At 42.0% G+C, this 19,861-nt stretch overlaps 1 protein-coding gene across 1 annotated transcript in view; it reads right to left on the reverse strand.

Annotated features, from left to right (window-relative positions):
• Positions 1-435: 435 nt before the first annotated feature.
• LOC134156664 (neural-cadherin-like) overlaps positions 436-19,861 on the reverse strand; it is a 56,031-nt gene continuing 36,605 nt past the window's right edge. The window contains 12 exon segments of the mRNA XM_062604917.1: positions 436-565; positions 1,556-1,736; positions 3,272-3,536; positions 4,241-4,407; positions 5,305-5,485; positions 6,046-6,169; positions 7,450-7,577; positions 8,196-8,323; positions 13,296-13,510; positions 14,399-14,676; positions 18,500-18,729; positions 18,934-19,118. Coding sequence (XP_062460901.1) covers positions 436-565; positions 1,556-1,736; positions 3,272-3,536; positions 4,241-4,407; positions 5,305-5,485; positions 6,046-6,169; positions 7,450-7,577; positions 8,196-8,323; positions 13,296-13,510; positions 14,399-14,676; positions 18,500-18,729; positions 18,934-19,118 — 2,212 coding nt within the window.

The raw sequence follows: 19,861 nt of genomic DNA on the forward strand, positions 1-19,861 counted from the left end.
CCTCAATGCGTCACACAGATGCTCACACACATGGTAACTGTCTGGCAGTCATTTTTTAGCTGAGCTGATTTTTAATCACAGAATCCCAGACTGGTCTGTGTTGGAAGGGACCCTAAAGCTTATCCAGTTCCAACCCCCTGCCATGGGCAGGACGCCTTCCACTAGACCAGGTTGCTCCAAGCCCCATGCAACCTGGCCTTGAACACTGCCAGGGATGGGGCAGCCACAGCTTCTCTGGGCAACCTCTACCAGGGCCTCACCACCCTCACAGGGAAGATTTTCTTCCTCGTATCTCATCTCAATCTCCCTCTGTCAGTTTAAAGCCATTCCCCCTTGCCCTGTCACTACAGACCCTTAGTAGAAAGTCCCCCTCCAGATTTCTTGTAGGCCCCCTTCTATTGGAAACTTATAAATTTGTAAGTGAAATTGCATGCATCAATCACTTTTCAGTGCATTACGGTTTTCTAGAAGCTGTGAAAGAGAAAGGGCACCTGAAATCTTGAGAACAGTGTGGACACATTGTCTGCCAGTGGCATTCTCCATGATCATGTATCCTGGAGGGCAACTAAAAAGACAAAGGCAAAATGAAACCATTAAACTTGTAGAAAAGTAGGCATTGAAGTCAGCATTTAAGATTTAAAACAGAATTTGATGATGCAATTTCTGAAGTAGCTACTAGAAGGAAGTTACTTAGAATCTAAGTACAGGTCTGCAGTATTTCTGAAGCACTCACACAACAATGGGTTCCACAAATTTAAACCCTCAGGTTTTCTAAACTCAGTTCCACTGACTTCTGCCAGATTACCCGTGTGAAAAATACCTGCATTAGGGTCTGTAGTTCTGTCTCAACAGGATGGGCTATGCCATGCTCTTTGTGTTTCCGTCACAGTGAATTCCCAGAACAAAATTACACCTCTAGACAACTCCTGATACTGTGGACAGCGGAGTCATTAATGCTTCACGTGTACGTTTTCACAGCACAACTAGCTTGAATTAGCATTGTTTTAACCCCAGCCACAGACACACACAAGAACTCTGAGCTTAATGATGCAATGCTTCTGACGCAACTCAAGTGGCCAGTGAGGGGTCAGAGGTCAGAGTTTAAGACAGCATTAGGAGTGGGACACTAAAAAAGAAACCACATCTACATTGCGCAGCACGAGCTCCACAAGACAGCTAGCCTTGGTAGTGCTCTGCTCCAGGTAACAAACCTTTTCTTCCTGGTTGTCAGGGTTTACAGGGTTTATAAACATTCTGGACTTGCTGCTATTCTTCAAACATTTTCCATTAGAAAAGAGAGGCAGCTGAAATCATTTCAGAACCAGTGGAGATAAAGCAGATTTACATCAGCTAAGGGTACTTCCTAAAAGGAGAGTGCTCTCTGAGTAACATGGCACCTGTGCAGGCATCTAGCTTAGTGTTTCACTGGTTCTGTTGAGGTGATGAGATTCCCAGTGGCAGTCTTCCAGCTGCACACTTCTTCAGCTTCCACCCTTTCCCACCTGCAGCTAGAGGTCCTCATGTTTTTATTACCTGTGTTTTGTGCACCAATTACCTGCATTCATGCATCATCCACAAATCAATACAAATAAATTCCTGGTTACAAGGGTTATTCCTACAAGCTTCTGAAGAACAGCCTTCTTTGACGCCTTGGGCACTTAATACTGACACCAGATCCTTCACATGAGTGTCCAGAGGGATTCTGTAGTTATTAAATTTGACATCCTTCATACATCCTGGGGCAAGGCACAAAGAAATTGTTTTAAAAGCCATTCTGCAAGAATGATCTGAAGCAGCTGTAAGATTTGGCAGTTTATGTCTAACAAAGGAACTGAATTTACCTGAACTTTCATAGCATTTCTCCAAGTAGGTTTTTTGACTGAATGTTAAAAGTTTTGACCAAAATTCCCCATGTTTTCCACAAGAACTGAGTGCTGCTGCAGGCCCCTGTCTGCTGGGCTCAAGACAGAATAACACGTACCCCTTCACTATGTTTTCATGTCATTTTGTATGTACAAGATGCCTCAGCACAAAAGCATCTATCTTTATGAATTTAAGTACATTTTATAACTTCAAAGACCTTAAAGTTTAGCTGCTAAATTGCAACATTAACTGTTCTAGTTAAGATTATGATCATGTAACCATTTGACTATTTACTTAAAAACAAATGCTATCACTCCCATAAGAAAAATTCAAAACGTGGTCCCTCATTCTGAGTGTAAACTTTAGGTATTGGAATATTTCTAGTGAAACAAGAGAAACCATCTTTTTCTAAATAATCTGTGATACACTGATATTGTAATTGTAAAATATATATGTTGTTATTCTATTTAATGCATATACATTTTGTATGTTTTCTCCTCCCACTTTAGTTATTAACTGGAATACTTTTACCTGGTGAAAACATTACCACCTTGTTTCAATGGATTTACTCTAATCTGGTTAAAAAGGTGAAGGGCATGGGGGAGAGATAACAGGCATGAACCAAGTAATGGTGTGTGTCTTTCTTGTCAGTACAAAAGATGTGCTGCATAACCAGGCATTATTTATACTGTGATTTTAGGGAAAGGGAAGCTTCCAACCGAGGACAGCGTAAAAAGCTGTTATGGGTGTCTTAATCTTAACATTTCTCTATATTTCTCCTTGTATAACCATTCAATTTTCAGGCTTAAAATGGATTTGCTTTTTAACAGACATCATGACTTCATCCACTCAGTTGCCAAAAATCTGAATTCTTAGCTCTAATTCAATAAACCATTTCTAATTGTAGTTAATGCCTCAACTTAGTGATGGCAAAATCCGGTAAACAAAGGGTAGTGCATCAAGGTAATAAACCAACCTGTCATCTGCTATTCAGTGCACATATAAAAATACTCCTTCCAGCACAGGGACAGCTGTATTTGGTAGGGAAGGACAGCTGTTGAATGGCCTGGGTAGCACTATGCAATGCACCAACTCTGCATGTCTAACACAGTGAGCTACTCACAGAATACCTGGGAGAAGCTTGTAGACCTCCAGCTACAAATACTCTATGTACAGGCATGTGAAGAGGTTACCATCTTATTTCCAAGTCCAGTATTTGCACATAATACCCTGCTGTACTTTTCTCATAGTCAGAAAAGTTTGTCTCCCTTGCGCAAAGTGTCATGCAAGAAATCTGTTTACTCTGGCCTCTACATAAACAGAAAAGCTTCTCACAACATGCCCACGTAGTACCAATAAACCTTTTTTACAGTGCATACTCTGAACACCAAGGTCAAGAATTCCTCACCTTGAAAACTCCTGTTTTGATTGAATAGGTGGGTGTTTCCAAGGACCAAGCTACTGGGGTCAATCACAATCTCTTTGTACATTCCTGCTGCTTTCCGAATTTCTCTCTTCCCACCTCCTTCATAAAGGCAAAGAGTAAATTCATTTTCATTTCTCTCCAGTGTGATATGATGCCATTCACCATTATCGATGTGGTAGGAGGGAAGGCTTACAGAATAGTCTCCATCACCCAGATTATATGAGACCACTAATAATCCCTGAACAACCTTGTGAATAATTAACAAAGTAGTAAGAAAGAAAAGTCATCACCTGATATTTTGTATTGACCTGTAACTTCAATCAATTTGTTTAAATTTAGAGTATGTTGACAGTGCACACAGAGTATAATATACATATAGTGAGTTGCTGAACTGGACAACCTAAATACTGGTAGTGGTGTACCCACACTAGTATGGAATTCACTTGGAGTAATTTTACCCTGCATCTCTATTGGACCAATTTATAGAGCTCTTCAAATGGGTGAGAATCTGATACATCACCTATACACTGACAGCCCAAACCAATTTAGCTGAAGAGGTGACTCATTCAGTGATGTGTGTAACATGGGAAGGGCGTCATGTTGAGAGTCTGACATCACTAGAACTGCTAGAGGCACCTTTTTGGCAGAGTCTAAACTATGCAGAATCAGCCACTTGTGACCCCGGTTGAAGAGAACACCAGGGTAGCAAACTATACTTCACAGTAACTGGCAATAAATTCCTTTGAAATCCAATGGGATACCATGGTTGTGTGGTCAACATCTTAATTGGAGGTTCAGGTCTGTAAGTGTCCATAAAATGAATTCAAAATTTTTTTGCTTAGCATGAGGTTTTTTGTTCTATTTCCAACTTAAGCTAATCTTTTTCTGGGCTAACTATTCACAAGCATTGATTTAACTTTACAATATCACTGTCTGGGACACCTTGCTCACCTGCAGGGTGATGTATTCATCCTTATTTCGAGACAACATGCTTGCGATGACACCATCAGGCTGCCGTGTCCTAATCATGGCTTCAAACAGTGTCCTCCGGGCAGGCACACTGATGGGAAGCTGATAGCGAATATGACTTCCTGGCCCAAATGTATATTCATTGGCAACTAAAAATACAGGACAAAGACCTTTAAACCGTTTTGTGAGAAGAAGAAAATATTAATGTTTACATTGTTTTCATAGTAATATTTGAAAGAAAAAGAAAAAATTGTAATGCACAGCATGGATCCATGAAATGTAAGTTTTCTTTCAGGATATGCCCATTTATCTATTTCCACAACAGTCATTCTCCCACTTTATCCTCCTCTCTAAAGAGGTGATCTCCCTCCTGAACTGATCCTGCTGTTGCTCCTCCTTACAGTGCTCATTCGGGATGACAGCAGGAAGATAGAGGCTCTGACCAAGACAAAAGAATAGACTGCAAAGTATTAAGTACCACAACCAATTTTCACAACCTGGTATTTAATAGTTGTATTTTTGCCACAAATTTTGGCTCCATAAGGGCTAAAGGTAAGATCCTACGATACCAAAACCACACATCCTTCCGCCAACAGTCTCCTCCAGACACCAAAAGAGCTATAATTTCTAATTCCAGTTGCATAGTCCCAATTCTGCACATTAAGGAGTAGTGGCATACTCACATTTAAGTTTTAGGTTATTAGATATTTCTGAAAGTATAAACAAATGCAAATTCTAAAAATTACCATGAAAACAAATAATTTTTTCCAGAATTCTTTTTTTCATGCAATCTCCATTGTATAGTTACTGCACAGGACTATATAGTCACTCTCAGGACTAAAGAACTGGTCTGATACTGGAGAGCGATTTCTCAAAGGGAATTAGAAAGGAAACTGTAAAAAATGGCAGGCAACTACACTGGAACATGGCTTTACACAGTGTAAACATCACAAGCCACCTCAGCAATCGCTACCTGCAAACATTCTAAGTTTTCCGTATTGTAAAATTTACCAGCCTATCAATGACATAACAGAAGACGACTTCACCTTTATCACATTGGTAGCCATAGTAACCCGGCAAACACTGACAAGCAAATGAGCCCCAGTCTCCAAGACACCTCCCATGAACACCACAGGAAGAAGACCCCATGGTCTCACAGCTCCCATCCGTAAGCGTGCAGCCAGGGAAGCTATTCAGGGACTCTGCAGGAGACTGAAGATCATATACCTTTAAGAGAAAATCATACAACTCCAAAATATTATTTAAGAAACACACTTCATCTTTAAAAAGAAAGAGCTCACCAAGTAACAGTCTGTTCTTCATCTGTACTGCTTAAGATGCCAAGTTTGCCTTTTGATATTCAGATTTCAACTTATTTTATCAAGACCACATTTTGCTTTTGAATAAACTCAACTGACTACGAAAGCAAAAAAACCCTAATACTTGCTAACAAAGCAGACAGCTGGCGTAAATATACCATTATACAATTGCCATTCACAAGTTCCCTGAATGTGCAAAGAAGCTTGGAAGACAGCTGCATGTAGTAGCGGATAAACAAAAGCACTGGTTTTGGCTCACAGATATATCTGTTTATAATTGAAAAATATTTTTTCAAGGTAGTTACTCTAATATGACACAAAATTCAGAATTTTCTTTATTTTACACTGATGCACACAGGCATTGAATAGGTGAATGGAAGCAAAAGTTTCAGGTATAACACAGATGCCCCAAAAATTGAATAAAGAAGTTTAGTCCTTTGCTAAAGCAAAATGTTTCAATTCTTGTACCTGAGTATCCAAGATGAAATTGCGCAAACAACCAGAAAAGTGTTTGTGTAGCAGCTGTGGGTAGGAATATGGTAACGATTCCTTTACACCACCCAGCTGTAGAACGTGGTTCACATGCAAATACCTTTAAAAATTATACGAATAATAAAAATAGATTTGAATTTATCTTCAAACATTATGGCATAAGGAACATCTATTTTGTATTTCCAAACAATAAAGGCTTTCTAAAAAAACAAAATAACGCAACTATTTTATCTTCTTTCTCTGAAATACGATCAGCCAGTGAGCAGTAGCTGGCCCTTTAAAATAAAGGGGAAGATGATAAAGGTTTTTTTAAACATGACAGTTAAGTCTGTGGGGTTTTAACTATTACAATTCAGGTACTTTTGTGTTCAAGTCAGGAACAGCTGTGATATTCCAGACACCATATTCTCCTTCAAGTGCTCCTTTGCATGCGCATTCATCCTATACTACAGGAATAATGTAACAAAAAAATTGTTTTGTGCATGATAAAGGCCAGATAAAGGCCAGAAACATAAAAGTTGGGCCACTGTGGTCTAAAAGGTATGTTACACATGTCCAGGGTCTGCAGCATCTCCCAGTCATCTCTCTGAGCCAAAGAATTCCATTTATTTTAGTCCTCACAAAGTTTTTTCTCCTGAGTTATCAACTCCATCTTTTGTTTTCATTTGTTCTTGTATTTTTCCCTTTTTTGTGTGCTCCTTTCATGACCAGGAAGGCTCCATGCCTCTGATGACAAGGCTTAATCCCAGTGGTAATCAGCACACTTTCTGGGACTATCTATTTCACAGCTCAAGTATCTTTACTAGTACAAAGGTTTCCTAAAATATAACCTAAATATTCCTTGCCATAACTCAAGGCCCTGTGTAGAAGAGATCATCTAAATCCTCTTTGTAGCATTCTTTTATATACACTGACATCATATCTCTCCTCAGTTTTCCCTTCTTGGTGTTAAGTGACCTCAATCCTTTCATTCTTGATAAGTCTTGTTCTCAAGACAAGCTGATTACAGTCATTGCTCTCTGGACTAAGTCCAGCTGGTACACAGCCATCCTGCACTGAGGTACACAAACTGGACCCAGGACTCCACCTGAGGCCCAAATAAAGTGAGAAATCATGTGGGAACAAGATGGTACAGGGTACCCACAAAAGCTCCGGTATTAGCCACATAGTGTTCTGGGGTTGTCATTTAGCATTGCATCACTACCCAGGTTCCTTAAAATCTGGTTAGTGCTCTAAGTTCCGGACTTGACCCAGAAGATCCTAGAGAAAAGGAAATGCTTTCAATGCTCCTACTCATTAATAACTTGGCTTCAATTTGACAGGTAAAATGTTCAAAGGCCTTAGAATAAACTGTCTTCCAGTCAGTCTCCAGATATGTACCTTTCTCTTCGTGGAACAGACCCAAAGACTTCACAGTTTGTATGATCTTCAGTGGAAAGCCATTTGCCTACCCCTTCAATCTCGGAAACAACAGGTGCACTGCACTGATCCAAAATGAATCGAACATTCTGCACCAAAACATGGGATTACCGAATTAAGAGTTTCTGTAAAATTCAATAAGCATATTATACAAAAATAATAAAAAATTTCTTCTTTTTCTTTTTGCACACCATCAAGCAAAAAAAGGTTGGAGCTTTTTTCTGTTCCCTTTTCCACCTTGCAATAACCAGTAAAGCCAAAATGGAATCACTTAACAAAAGAAGGCACTTAATTCTGCATTCAATTTATGCTTCTGAGTAGTTCAACCACTTGCACAAAAACTGTAATTGCATTTGCAAATAAACAATTATCTGGTTTTTGTGCATAGGTAATCAATTTCATTGTCCGAATGTATACATTGTGTAAATTACAACTAAGCCTTTATGCACACTCCACATGTGCTGCAAAGCTTAGAAAACAAGAAAAAGATTCCTCTGATCCCAAAATATGGATTACAACACTGGCAGATTTGGAATTGACAATGCTGTCTTCCCAATGCTTGTATTATTCATCAAATCTACAAGCACAGAATAAAACATATAATTATGCAGTCTTTTTTTCTATACTTCTGTTTCTGCACAAGGAAATAAATGCTATTGGAAATACAGGTAGAGGGGGAGGTCGGGAGTGGGAATCAAATAGCTGACCTGACCACTAGTTCTGACTTCCAGTTGATGCCACTTTTTGTCTGCTACATTCAGGTGACTTGGAAACTGCAGCATCATAAAACCTGAGCCATGGCTCATCTTCAGCACAGGAATGCCACCGGAGAGCTCTAATACAAAATGAACAAGAAATTAAATTCAGTTATGAGAATCTTTCCATTTTGGATATGTTAGCAGTTAGTGAGTGCACTGTTTTCATGGTTATTTACCTAAAGTGGGGCTCCCTACAGAAGTCGCTGGAATTATATTCTATGACCTCTAATATGCAGAAATACTCATTAAACATAGTATTTATTTCTATGCTTGAGACTGTGCCACTTTCTCCACCAAAACATGGAAACTAATTCCTGATAAGCAATCTGCAAGTTTGTAGTGCTCTAAAACAACACAATAAACAACTGAATTGCTGAGGTGAGCAGCTCGAGAAGAGGACGCCTTCAACACGGGAGCGGGGGGAGATCGCGTCCAGGAGCCTCAGCTCAGAGCGGCGGCAGCCACCGAGGGAGCCTCAAGTCCTCGGCAGGACCTGCCCAGGAGCCGGCAGCTCCGCTGACGCGGGCAGGGACTCACAGGGGGCGGAGCCAGCAGGGGCGGCACCAGCCCTGATTGGTTAAAAACCTGCCCCAGGGAGCGCGGCGAGCAGGGCGGGTCGGGGATGGTGAGCACATGTCTCGGGAGCAGGGTCTGGTCCGGGAGCCCTGCTCTGCCTGCCCCGGCGGTGGCAGCGTAGGCACCCAGACAGAGCCGATGAGAGGGGAGGCTGCAGTGCAGAGCTCGGGGTGCAGAGAGGAGAGTGCCTGCACTGGTCTGGTGAGGGGAGGGTGCACAACGGGCAGGGCTGCACTCGGTGCTCCCTGGTGGAGGTGCTCCTGCAGCAGGGGCTGAGCTGCGGGATGCTGTCAATAGGCTGCGAGATGCCAGGGAAGCTGAGAGGAAGCAGGAATGCTTGCTCCCGGCCCAAACTATGCGGGGGCCTCGAGCTTCCCCTGTAGCTCACGGAGGAAAGGAGGCCGTTAACCCGAGGAGCTGGGAAATAGTAACAAAGAAAAACAATAAAAAAAAAAGGAGGAAGAGGACAATTAAAAGCATGGGGCTTCCTCCTAAATCTGTGGTCCTCACCCAGAACCACTCTGCTGTCCTGCAGGGGGCTGACGAGGAAACACATTCGTGCCATGAACAACCGGCTGGTGCACTGCTAAAGATCACTACTGGTGCTGCCAGGAATAAGCAGCAGGTCGTAGTGGTAGGGGACTCTACACTGAAAGGGACAGAAGCACCCATCTGTTGGCCTGACCCAGCCTCAAGGGAGGTGCGTTGCCTACCAGGGGCACAGATCAGGGATGTTGCAGAGAGGCTGCCTGCTCTAGTAAGTCCCACTGAGTATTACCTGCTTCTAGTGATCCATGTGGGTGCTAGGGATATAGACAGCAGTAGCCTGGGGAACATAAAGAAGGACTACAGAGGCCTGGGAGAGGTGGTTAGGGGCTCTGGAGCTCAGATAGTCTTTCCATCAATTCTCCAGGTGTCGTGGTTTAAACCCAGTCAGGTAACTCGTTCACTCACTCCCCCCCTTCTTTCCCTCCCCCCTACTCCCAGAGGGATGGAGAGGAGAATCAAAAGAATGCAACTCCCACAGGTTGAGATAAGAACAGTTTAGTAACTAAGGTATAACACAAATCACCACTGCTACCACCAATGATAATAATGATAAAGGAAATAATAAGGGAAGAGAATACAACACCTTGCCACCAGCCGACCGATAACTCGACCCCCAGCCCGACCAAGCTCCGACCGATACCTCCTCCAACCCCACAGTCTCCCAGCCCTTCCGGCTAACTCCCAGTTACCTCCTGGGCATGATGTGCTGTGTTATGGAATACCTCTTTGGTCAGTTTGGGTCAGGTGTCCTGTCTCTGCTTCCTCCTGGCTTCCCCTCCTCCCTGGCAGAGCATGAGGCTCACAAAGTCCTTGGCCAAACCAAAACATCCTTGTTATCAGCTCTGTTCCTGAGCTGAAAGTCAAAACACTGCACTGCACCAGCTACCAAGAAGGAGAAAACATGACTGCTACTGCTGAACCGAGGACACCAGGGTACAGGGGAGGAGCCTAAAAAGGCTAGGAGGATTGGCCAGGTTAATAAATGGTTAGAATGGTGGTGCCATAGGCAGGGGTTTGGGTGTCTTGAACACGGGACCCAAGTTTGTAGGCCAGGTCTAGTGGGGGCTGGTGGAGCTGGTCTGGCAAGGGGAAGACTGGTTTGGCTAGGAGGCTTGCCAGACTGGTCAAGAAAGCTTTATACCAGATGTGTTGGGGGAGGGGGCATCATTCCATCCCAACACACCCAGTCAGTTGCCAGAACCTATAATAAATGCTTGGAGCAATGTAGAGATATCCCAGCCACTCCAGCCAATGAGCCGGCTCCAGTTGGAGCTCAGCTCAGATGCCTCTATACAAACAGCCGTAGCATGGGGAACAAACAAGAGGAATTAGAGATGTGGGCACGTCTACGAGGGTATGATATAATAGGCATCACAGAAACATGGTGGGATGGCTCCTATGACTGGAGTGTTGGAATGGAAGGTTACAGGCTCTTTAGGAAAGACAGGCCTGCCAGGCAGGGAGGGGGAGTTGCTCTTTATGTTAGGGATAGGCTGGAGAGTATGGAACTCTGTCTGGGTACAGGTGAGCAGATAACAGAGAGTTTGTGGGTCAGGGTTAAAGGGAATATAGCTATGGGAGACATTACTGTGGGGATCTGTTACAGAGCGCCTGGTCAAGGAGAACCTGCGGATGAAGCACTCTACAGACAGGAACAGCCTCACACTCGCAGTCCCTTGGCCTCATGGGGGACTTCAACCACACTGGTATCTGTTGGGAGGGATGGTACAGGCCAGCACAAGCAATTCAGGAGGTTCCTCGATTGTGTGGAAGACAACTTCCTTCTGCAAGTAATAGAGGAGCCGACAAGGAGAGGTGCCATGCTTGACCTCGTGCTCACCAACAGGGAAGGGCTGGTTGGAAATGCGACGCTCCAGGGCAGCCTTGGATGCAGCGATCATGAGATGGTCAAGTTTGAGATCCTCAGGACAGTGAGAAGAGCGTGCAGCAAGCTCACTGCCCTGGACTTCAAGGGAGCAGACTTTGGCCTCTTCAGGAACCTGCTTAGTAAGGTTCCATGGGATACAGGCCTAGAGGGCAGGGGGGCCCAAGACTGTTGGTTGGTATTCAAGGATCACCTGCTACAAGCTCAGGAGTGTTGCATCCCAACCAGAAGGAAGTGCAGCAAGAGGGCCTGGTGACCTCCTTGGATGGAAAAGGAGCTGCTGAGGAAACTCTGAACGAAAAGAGGCTTATAAAAGGTGGAAGCAAGGACAGGTGGCCTGGGAAGAATACAGGGATGTTGTCTGGGAAGCTAGGGACCAGGTTAGGAAAGCTAAGGCCCAGTTAGAATTAAACTTGGCTAGGAATGTTGAGGATAACAGGAAGGGATTCTATAGGTACGTAGCAAATAAAAACAGACTAGGGACAATGTAGACCCCCTCTGGAAGCTATCGGGAGAACTGGCTACCCTGGATTTGGAGAAGGCTGAGGTTCTTAATGACTTCTTTGCCTCGGTCTTCACTGGCAAAGGCTCTGACTGCACCAACCAACCATCCCAGGCACAGCTACAGGCTGGGCAGAGAAGAGATTCAGAGCAGCCCTGCGGAGAAGGACTTGGGGGTGTTGGTCAATGAGAAACTTAACATGAGCCGGGTTCAGTGTGCGCTCACAGCCCAGAAAGCCAACTGTATCCTGGGCTGCATCAAAAGCAGCGTGACCAGCAGGTCGAAGGAGGTGATCCTGCCCCTCTACTCTGCTCTCCTGAGACCTCACCTGGAGTATTGTGTGCAGTTCTGGTGTCCTCAACATAAAAAGGACATGGAACTGTTGGAACAAGTCCAGAGGAGGCCACGAGGATGATCAGGGGACTGGAGCACCTCCTTATGAAGACAGGCTGAAAAAGTTGGGCCTGTTGAGCCTGGAGAAGAGAAGGCTGCATGGAGACCTCATAGCAGCCTTCCAGTATCTGAAGGGGGCCTATAGGGATGCTGGGGAGGGACACTTCATTAGGGACGGTAGTGATAGGACAAGGGGTAATGGGTTAAATGGGAGAAGTTTAGATTGGATATAAGGAAGAAGTTCTTTCCTGTAAGGGTGGTGAGGTACTGGAATGGGTTGCCCAGGGAGGTTGTGCATGCTCCATCCCTGACTGTGTTCAAGGCCAGGTTGGACAGAGCCTTTCATGACATGATTTACTGTGAGGTGTCCCTCACAGGCACAGGGGTTGGAAACAGATGATCTTAAGGCCCTTTTCAACTATTCTATTCTATGAACACATGCAGGTTTTACTCCCTCTCCTATTCATATAGACATGTAACTGCTAAACAAAGCAAAAATGAGGTAAATTATTAACAACATCCAGTATTACCTTTCAATTAATTAGGAAAATAAAAAATGCCAACCATATTGTGCTTCTTGTATATTAACTCAGACAAAATAAGTAATAGTAACATTTTGAATTTGTGTCAACAGAATGAGTTCTACTTGTGTATAGATTTTCCTATGGTGGCACAATGGGGCTGGATTCATCCATCAAATCATTGCCTGTTTTTTAAAACATGCAAAAATGCCCCGAGACTGAGAGCAGTTGAAGTAGATTTCTTTTCTCATCAAACTAGGTAAGAATGACATGCGACTAAGACTGCATAAATCATGTAATACCCATCTTCAAAGTCCCTAAATTACTTCATAGCACTACACTTTTCCTGGGGGAGTATTTTTATATATATATCAGTCTGTCTATTTTGTTCTCCCCTTGATTTCTACTACTCAGCAATGGACCTAAAACCATAGATGCAGGCTACAGAAATAGACTTCGAAGAAGAAAGATTTAGTAGGACTTGTTTCAAGAAATTCTGAAACCAGAAAATACATTTTCTCACAAGATGGAAAAACAGAATTCATACTCTAACTACTACACTGCTCAGAGGAAACCCATTCCCAAAAGACATTGAATTTTTGCACACACTTTTGCAGAAGTACCTATTGCAATGAAGTTTTCTGTACTCGCAGGTTCTGGATTTGATAAAGGACCGCTATACAGTAAAAGTCCATCTGGAGCCACAGTAATAAACTCAAGAGAGAGTGAGCTTTCAAAACAAGGCCTGATGGGATGAAACCATGCATAACCATTTCCATGGAAACTGTGCTTTGTCTGCTGGCAGTCTGGTCCGTGAAATGAAGCAGGACAAAGACATCTGAAAGAGCACAAATACAACAAATAGTCAAAATTCCCCACTGTTCAAACTTCTTTGTTTGCTTGTTTTATATGCAACAAATGTAGCCCTTAAATCACAATTAAAAAAAAAAGAAAAAAAACAGTGAAACAATAAACACTTTAGCAATCTCAAGGCTGCTTGGCAATCATTAAAATACTGAAAGGATACAAAGCATATTAATCCGATGCACTATCTCCATTAAAAAAAAAAAGGGCATTTTTGAGGCCATGTTTTGGAGAACCATGAATTATTTCCCTAAGTGAGTAACACAGAATACGAAATATCAGTTGGTCAGTGTATTACAGAGAAAACTCAGGGAGGTTAATTCCTAGCTAGAATAAACCAGTATATTTTCACTAAAGGAAAACTGGTGCACACCAAGTGATGCTAAAATAAAGCAAGTTTCCTATCTAATGTTTTCTAAACTTTTTTATTTCCCATGTTTAAACTACATTTCCCTCCCCTTACATCCCTGCTATCACCACTGATACTTGCCTTTGTTATTACTCTTCTGGAAAAGAAAAACAACCAACCAACCAGCCAAACCAGAGTGCACTTCCCATTCCTTCATGCTGAATTAGGTGCTTTTAAAAAATGACACGTTAATCATACCACTGTTTTTTCCCAGGGTTTTTTCTTCTTACTCACACATTATGTGCACCCATTTCAGGACTACAGCTCTGTTATTGGGCCATTAGGAAAGACCCGGCTGTCACTAGGTTTACTCTCCAGTGCACTAGTGGGGTTTTTCACTTCTCCTTCAGTCGGAAGGACATTTATGATTTTTTAGACCTGGACCTTGTAAGCACCACTTAACACACAGAAAATAGAAAGAGGCATGAGAACCTGCAGTACAAGTTTCCTCACCTGTAACCATTCAAAGTGTCAATACACACCCCACCATTGAGACAAGGGCTTTGAGGGTAGGAGGAACATGAGTGATGAACTCGGTCCCGAGCTGAGCAGGTGCAGACTGCACTGGTGGTGGTTGTTACTGACACAAACGACACACTTCCCGTATCCACCACTGTTGGGATGTCACTCACAGCAAGGTAGTTTTTGCAGCCACTGCCCTCGCTGCAGTTTGCTCTCCTACATTCATCTACTTCGATCTGTGAAATGCTCAGCTGTAAAGCTGACTGGACCTAGGAGAAAATAGAGTTTAACACATTGCCAGTCTCATCACAACAAAGGCTTTTACTTACTCCTTCATTTCTCAAAAGTCTAAGCCTTTGCAGACTTCATGGAATGCTTTAGTTTCTTGAGTGTTAATTAGTAACATTCCTGAGTGTAAAGGCAAAAGAAATTATTTGCCAAATACAGGAAAAATTTTAAAAAATTACAGTAGCAGTATTTCCTAAAAACTTACTCACCGACATGACTGCCTGTGAGCATGTTAAATCTGTACTGGCCAACTAGTGTTATTTCCAAGGATCAAAGCTCTGAGAACATTTGAGACTCCACCTTCTGAGCTGTGATGTCTGTGTCACACTTCTCTGCACTGTGATAGCATGTTCTAGCTCAAGCCAGGATAAAAATTCTTCCTCATGAGTTACACCCAGGTATTATTTCTTACCTTCTCTCACACAGAAGAACACAGCCACGGAAGAATGCAGGGCTGAGCTGCTTTCAATAACAATGTCCACAGGCAGCACCTGACATCACGACTTTGTAGCAATTAGGATTCTGTCTACTGGTTCCTGATTGTGACCTATAAACTTACATTTAAAGTCAAACTGTCTGAAACAAAACGAAGTCAACTGGATAAGGTATCTTATTCTAGCTATTCTAGTATCCCTTTTGCTAGTCCATTGGTTTTTATCATTAATTGGGGTTGAACCTGAAAGCCCAAACAGCCAAATACAAGAGCTCTCACTACTGTTACAGAGGTATACACTGAGGTATACAAATGTAAAACTAAGAGTAGATCAGACTCAGACTCTATTCATACATTTAATATTTGGGGTGGTTTGGGGTTTGGGGTTTTTTTTCAAATCATAAATATCTCCAAAATAAGCTTTGAAATTATGAAAACAAATACATAAATACTAAAGCAGAGGACTGTTTTTCCCCACTGATACAGTAATCTCAATTCACCACTGTAAGAACTTTGACCTTTATAATCAATTCTCACCATAGCCTCAAATATCCTGATTTGTATTGAAAAACATGTCCCCAAAGCCATAAAATACACTTTATAAAGACATGAGGCATCCTGTCAATGTAGCCTGGTGTCTGCTGCCCAAACCTATCACCATTAGTGGATAGTCCGTAATGAACATTTAGATAGCTATATAATGCCATTACAGAAAAAAACACATATATATAAGCAATCTTGGCTCCAGCATGGTATTAGGATGGATTATTTTCTTGCTAAATAAAAATAGTTGTTATAAAGCTATATCCCAAGGAGGTAATGCAAACATATTATTTATTTAGCAATTCAATGAATAATTCCAGCGCTAATTACTTATTTTCAGTATTTATAGGTAAATATATGTACAAAAACTACTGGAGAAATTCTCCAGCTACGATTGGTTTTCTGTAAATTATTGGTGATTATTCACTAAAGCTATTCATTAAATATTGAAAGGTTATATACAATTAATACAAATATATTTTTCATTAAAATATGTGAAGCAATCCCGTTGTTACCACTTTGATGAATTCACCTGCCATACATTGTGGCATAGAATATTTGAAATCTGTTTTTTGCATTATTTTTGCAGTAATTCAATAAATATGCAAAAGAAGAAGTCATTACACTTCATGAATACTATCTGTCTCTGCCATTTCCTACTTGGTCATTCTGATGAGTCTCAAAATCCACACAACTATTGAAGATACACCAAGGTGTTGGCAGGTGGCAAGTTAAGATATTTCTGCTTGGTTCCCAGAATCAGCTGACTCTACCATATCCACACCAATTTCAAGTGGCGCTGCTGTCTCTTCAGTGAACCATCCTTCATAAGATGTACCACATATTATCATAGAATTATAGAATAGTTAGGATTGGAAAGGACCTTAAGATCATCTAGTTCCAACCTCCCTGCCATGGGCAGGGACACCTCACACTAACCATATCACCCAAGGCCTCGTCCAATCTGGCCTTGAACACTGCCAGGGATGGAGCATTCACAACCTCCCTGGGCAACCCATTCCAGAGCCTCACCACCCTAACAGGAAAGAATTTCCTTCTTATATCCAACCTAAACTTCCCCTGTTTAAGTTTTAACCCATTACCCCTTGTCCTATCACTACAGTCCCTAATGAACAGTCCCTCCCCAGCATCCCTATAGGCCCCCTTCAGATACTGGAAGGCTGCTATGAGGTCTCCACGCAGCCTTCTATTCTCCAGGCTGAACAGCCCCAACTTCCTCAGCCTGTCTTCATACAGGAGGTGCTCCAGTCCCCTGATCATCCTCGTGGCCCTCCTCTGCACTTGTTCCAACAGTTCCATGTCCTTTTTATGTTGAGGACACCAGAACTGTACCCAATGCTCCAAGTGAGGTCTCACAAGAGGAGAGTAGAGGGGCAGGATCACCTCCTTTGATCTGCTGGTCACACTCCTTTTGATGCAGCCCAGGATACGGTTGGCTTTCTGGGCTGTGAGCGCACACTGAACCCGGTTCATGTTAAGTTTCTCATTGACCAACACCCCCAAGTCCTTCTTCACAGGGCTGCTCTGAATCTCTTCTCTGCCCAACCTGTAGCTGTGCCTGGGATTGCTCCTACCCAGGTGTAGGACCTTGCACTTGTCATGGTTAAACTTCATAAGGTTGGCATTAGCCCACCTCACAAGTGTGTCAAGGTCCCTCTGGATGGCATTCCTTCCCTCCAGCGTAGCAACCGAACCACACAGCTTGGTGTCATCGGCAAAATTGCTGAGGGTGCACTCAATCCCACTGTCCATGTCACCGACAAAGATGTTGAACAAGACCAGTATTAAACCCAAATATATCCAAAAATTAGAAATTACATGTCTGTAATTACACAAATTACAAAAACTACTGCCTTGTCCAGGGAAGGTTACAAGTAGAGCAGTGGTATCTTGCCTTTGCTCAAGACAGCAACTTTAGTGTCTATTCAGCAACAGCTGCAGGCCTTCAGTGAAACCAAGATCTGAAGAACTACAAAAAACAGAAGTGGGGCCAAGATAGACTGGTGTAGTGTCTGGGTAACTGAGTTAGAGAACATGCAGGATCCAGTAAATGAGTAGGACAGTTAGGGTACATCTGGAAGGTGAAGAAAACAGCTTATATTCAAGAACCCTTTTCCTATTATAACAGGAAAAAAAAGTTGGGGGAGGGCATCACTTTGTATTTAAAGTTGTCTTTCAGTGAGTTAAATACAATCGCAAAATTGGTTGACTCCATGTCACTGATCTGTTTTAACTGTTCTTCCAACCTGCATGTTCTTTCCAGCAGGGTTTTTAATATGGAGTGCCATTTCTTTCTAAAATAGGATTTCCATCTGGGTGGTATCAAGCCTCTACTCTAAGTGTCTAACCACAAGTTGATGCTTTGGGTATTTCCATCAGCATCTAGAACATCTAAAAAGCTGTCATTTTCAAGACATTCTCTGTACTACAATACCACTTTGGCTTCTAGGTATTCTGACTTCATATTCAAAACTCTGATAGATTACACAATGAAACACTGATTGGAGAAAACACAAGCAACTGTACCGTAATAGGAATGGAGAACCATCTTTCTGTGACTAAAAAGTGGTTATACTTATTGAACCAGAACTTAGTGCAACTGTATTATAACTGTATGTGTGGGACTAAGGAAAAGGGAGAAACTTTGAATTAAGTGCTAGCCTAAGAAGTGTTTTTGTCCTGACTGAAGAAAAAAGCCCCTTATCTGTAGATGTAGCATATTCTTCCACTGAGGTTTGGGATATATATCCCACACATTCAGTATCTGGGTGAATTAGACAGACACACAATAACCCTAGAGAATATACCTCATTTTTAAATGCCTCCATCTCCGCATGAAGTTTCTCAGGTCTGTAATATGATGAGCCATCACGGACTGCAAATCTTACATCTATCTGTTTTCCATCAATGTTCATCACACTGAAGACCATGACATCACTGGACTTAGTGAGTAAAATCTTTGCTAGTAATTCCTTGAACTTGCCATGTTTCGTTTTGCCATGTTTATCTCTCCTTATGAACTCCTCTGCTGTGATATCTGAGTTTGAAAACATGAAATGCTGGGACACCACAGGTTAGTTTCTCAATATCTTATTTAACAAAACTGAAACATACTGGGAAGTTCCCTACGGTGGTAAGTAAATTAAGTATTGACATAACACCACCTACATCACATAAACATTCAGTTACAGAAGCAGCAAATAATACTAACAACTAACTTTCACCAGCAACTAATACTAACCTGACAGATGCACAGTGGCTGAGTTTTGTATAGCTTCATTTTCCAGCTCTTCAACATGGATTTGTACTGTAGATATAACATCAGGACAAACTCCATCAGGAACCCTAACTTTTAAGTTGTACATTCCTTGAGGAGTGTTATCCACCATCATCAAAGAACCAGTCTTCTGATTTAATCTGAAAGACCTTTAATTTAATAAAATAAAACTGAGCACTTACTTTATTCATTATTTAGAAGGTCTTAAACGTTACCATGAAGGTTACAGGATCAAAACTTAAGTGGATTAGCAAACAACAGCAGAAAAGAACCAGAAACACCTAAATTCAGAAATGACAATCTGTAGAGTTTATAAAAAGATGTTTCTGCCACTCCCAATCCCCAGACTTTCCCAAACTTGAATGAAAGCAGTGTGTAGTGGAACCATGGGGTTCACCATAATCATCCATCTGGAACAGGTTAGGCTCTGTATGAAATCTCTGATATCATCTTCATTTCCCACCTCAAAGGGACAGTAATCAGCAATGATGGAAGTATTCCATGACCACTACTGCAGAATAATAACCTCTTAACATGGAAACAGATCCAGGGGCTACTGACAGACAGAAAGTAAGCCTTCAATTTTGGGCTACATAAAGCTCTTAAACTCTTATTCACAGCAGACACAACAATTCACATGGATATTCACATCCACTTTCTGTATTTCAAATAGCATATGATTATGCTATATGCCATCTCACTTGATGATATGAGCAAATAATATACAAGTAGGTATTAGGGATCTAATTCAACACTTACATTAACAGAAAAAACTCCAGTAATCTGAGTTGTGGTCTTCACATGCAATTGTAAATTTAACCATTAAAGGAGATGACCAAATTCCCCTCCAAATTTGATTAAATGATTCCATTCTGACTTTTACATTTGGGAT

Source organism: Pezoporus occidentalis, unplaced genomic scaffold (genome assembly GCF_034315485.1).
Source record: "Pezoporus occidentalis ecotype Australia unplaced genomic scaffold, CSIRO_AGI_Poc_V1 ctg89, whole genome shotgun sequence".
NCBI lineage: Eukaryota > Metazoa > Chordata > Aves > Psittaciformes > Psittacidae > Pezoporus > Pezoporus occidentalis.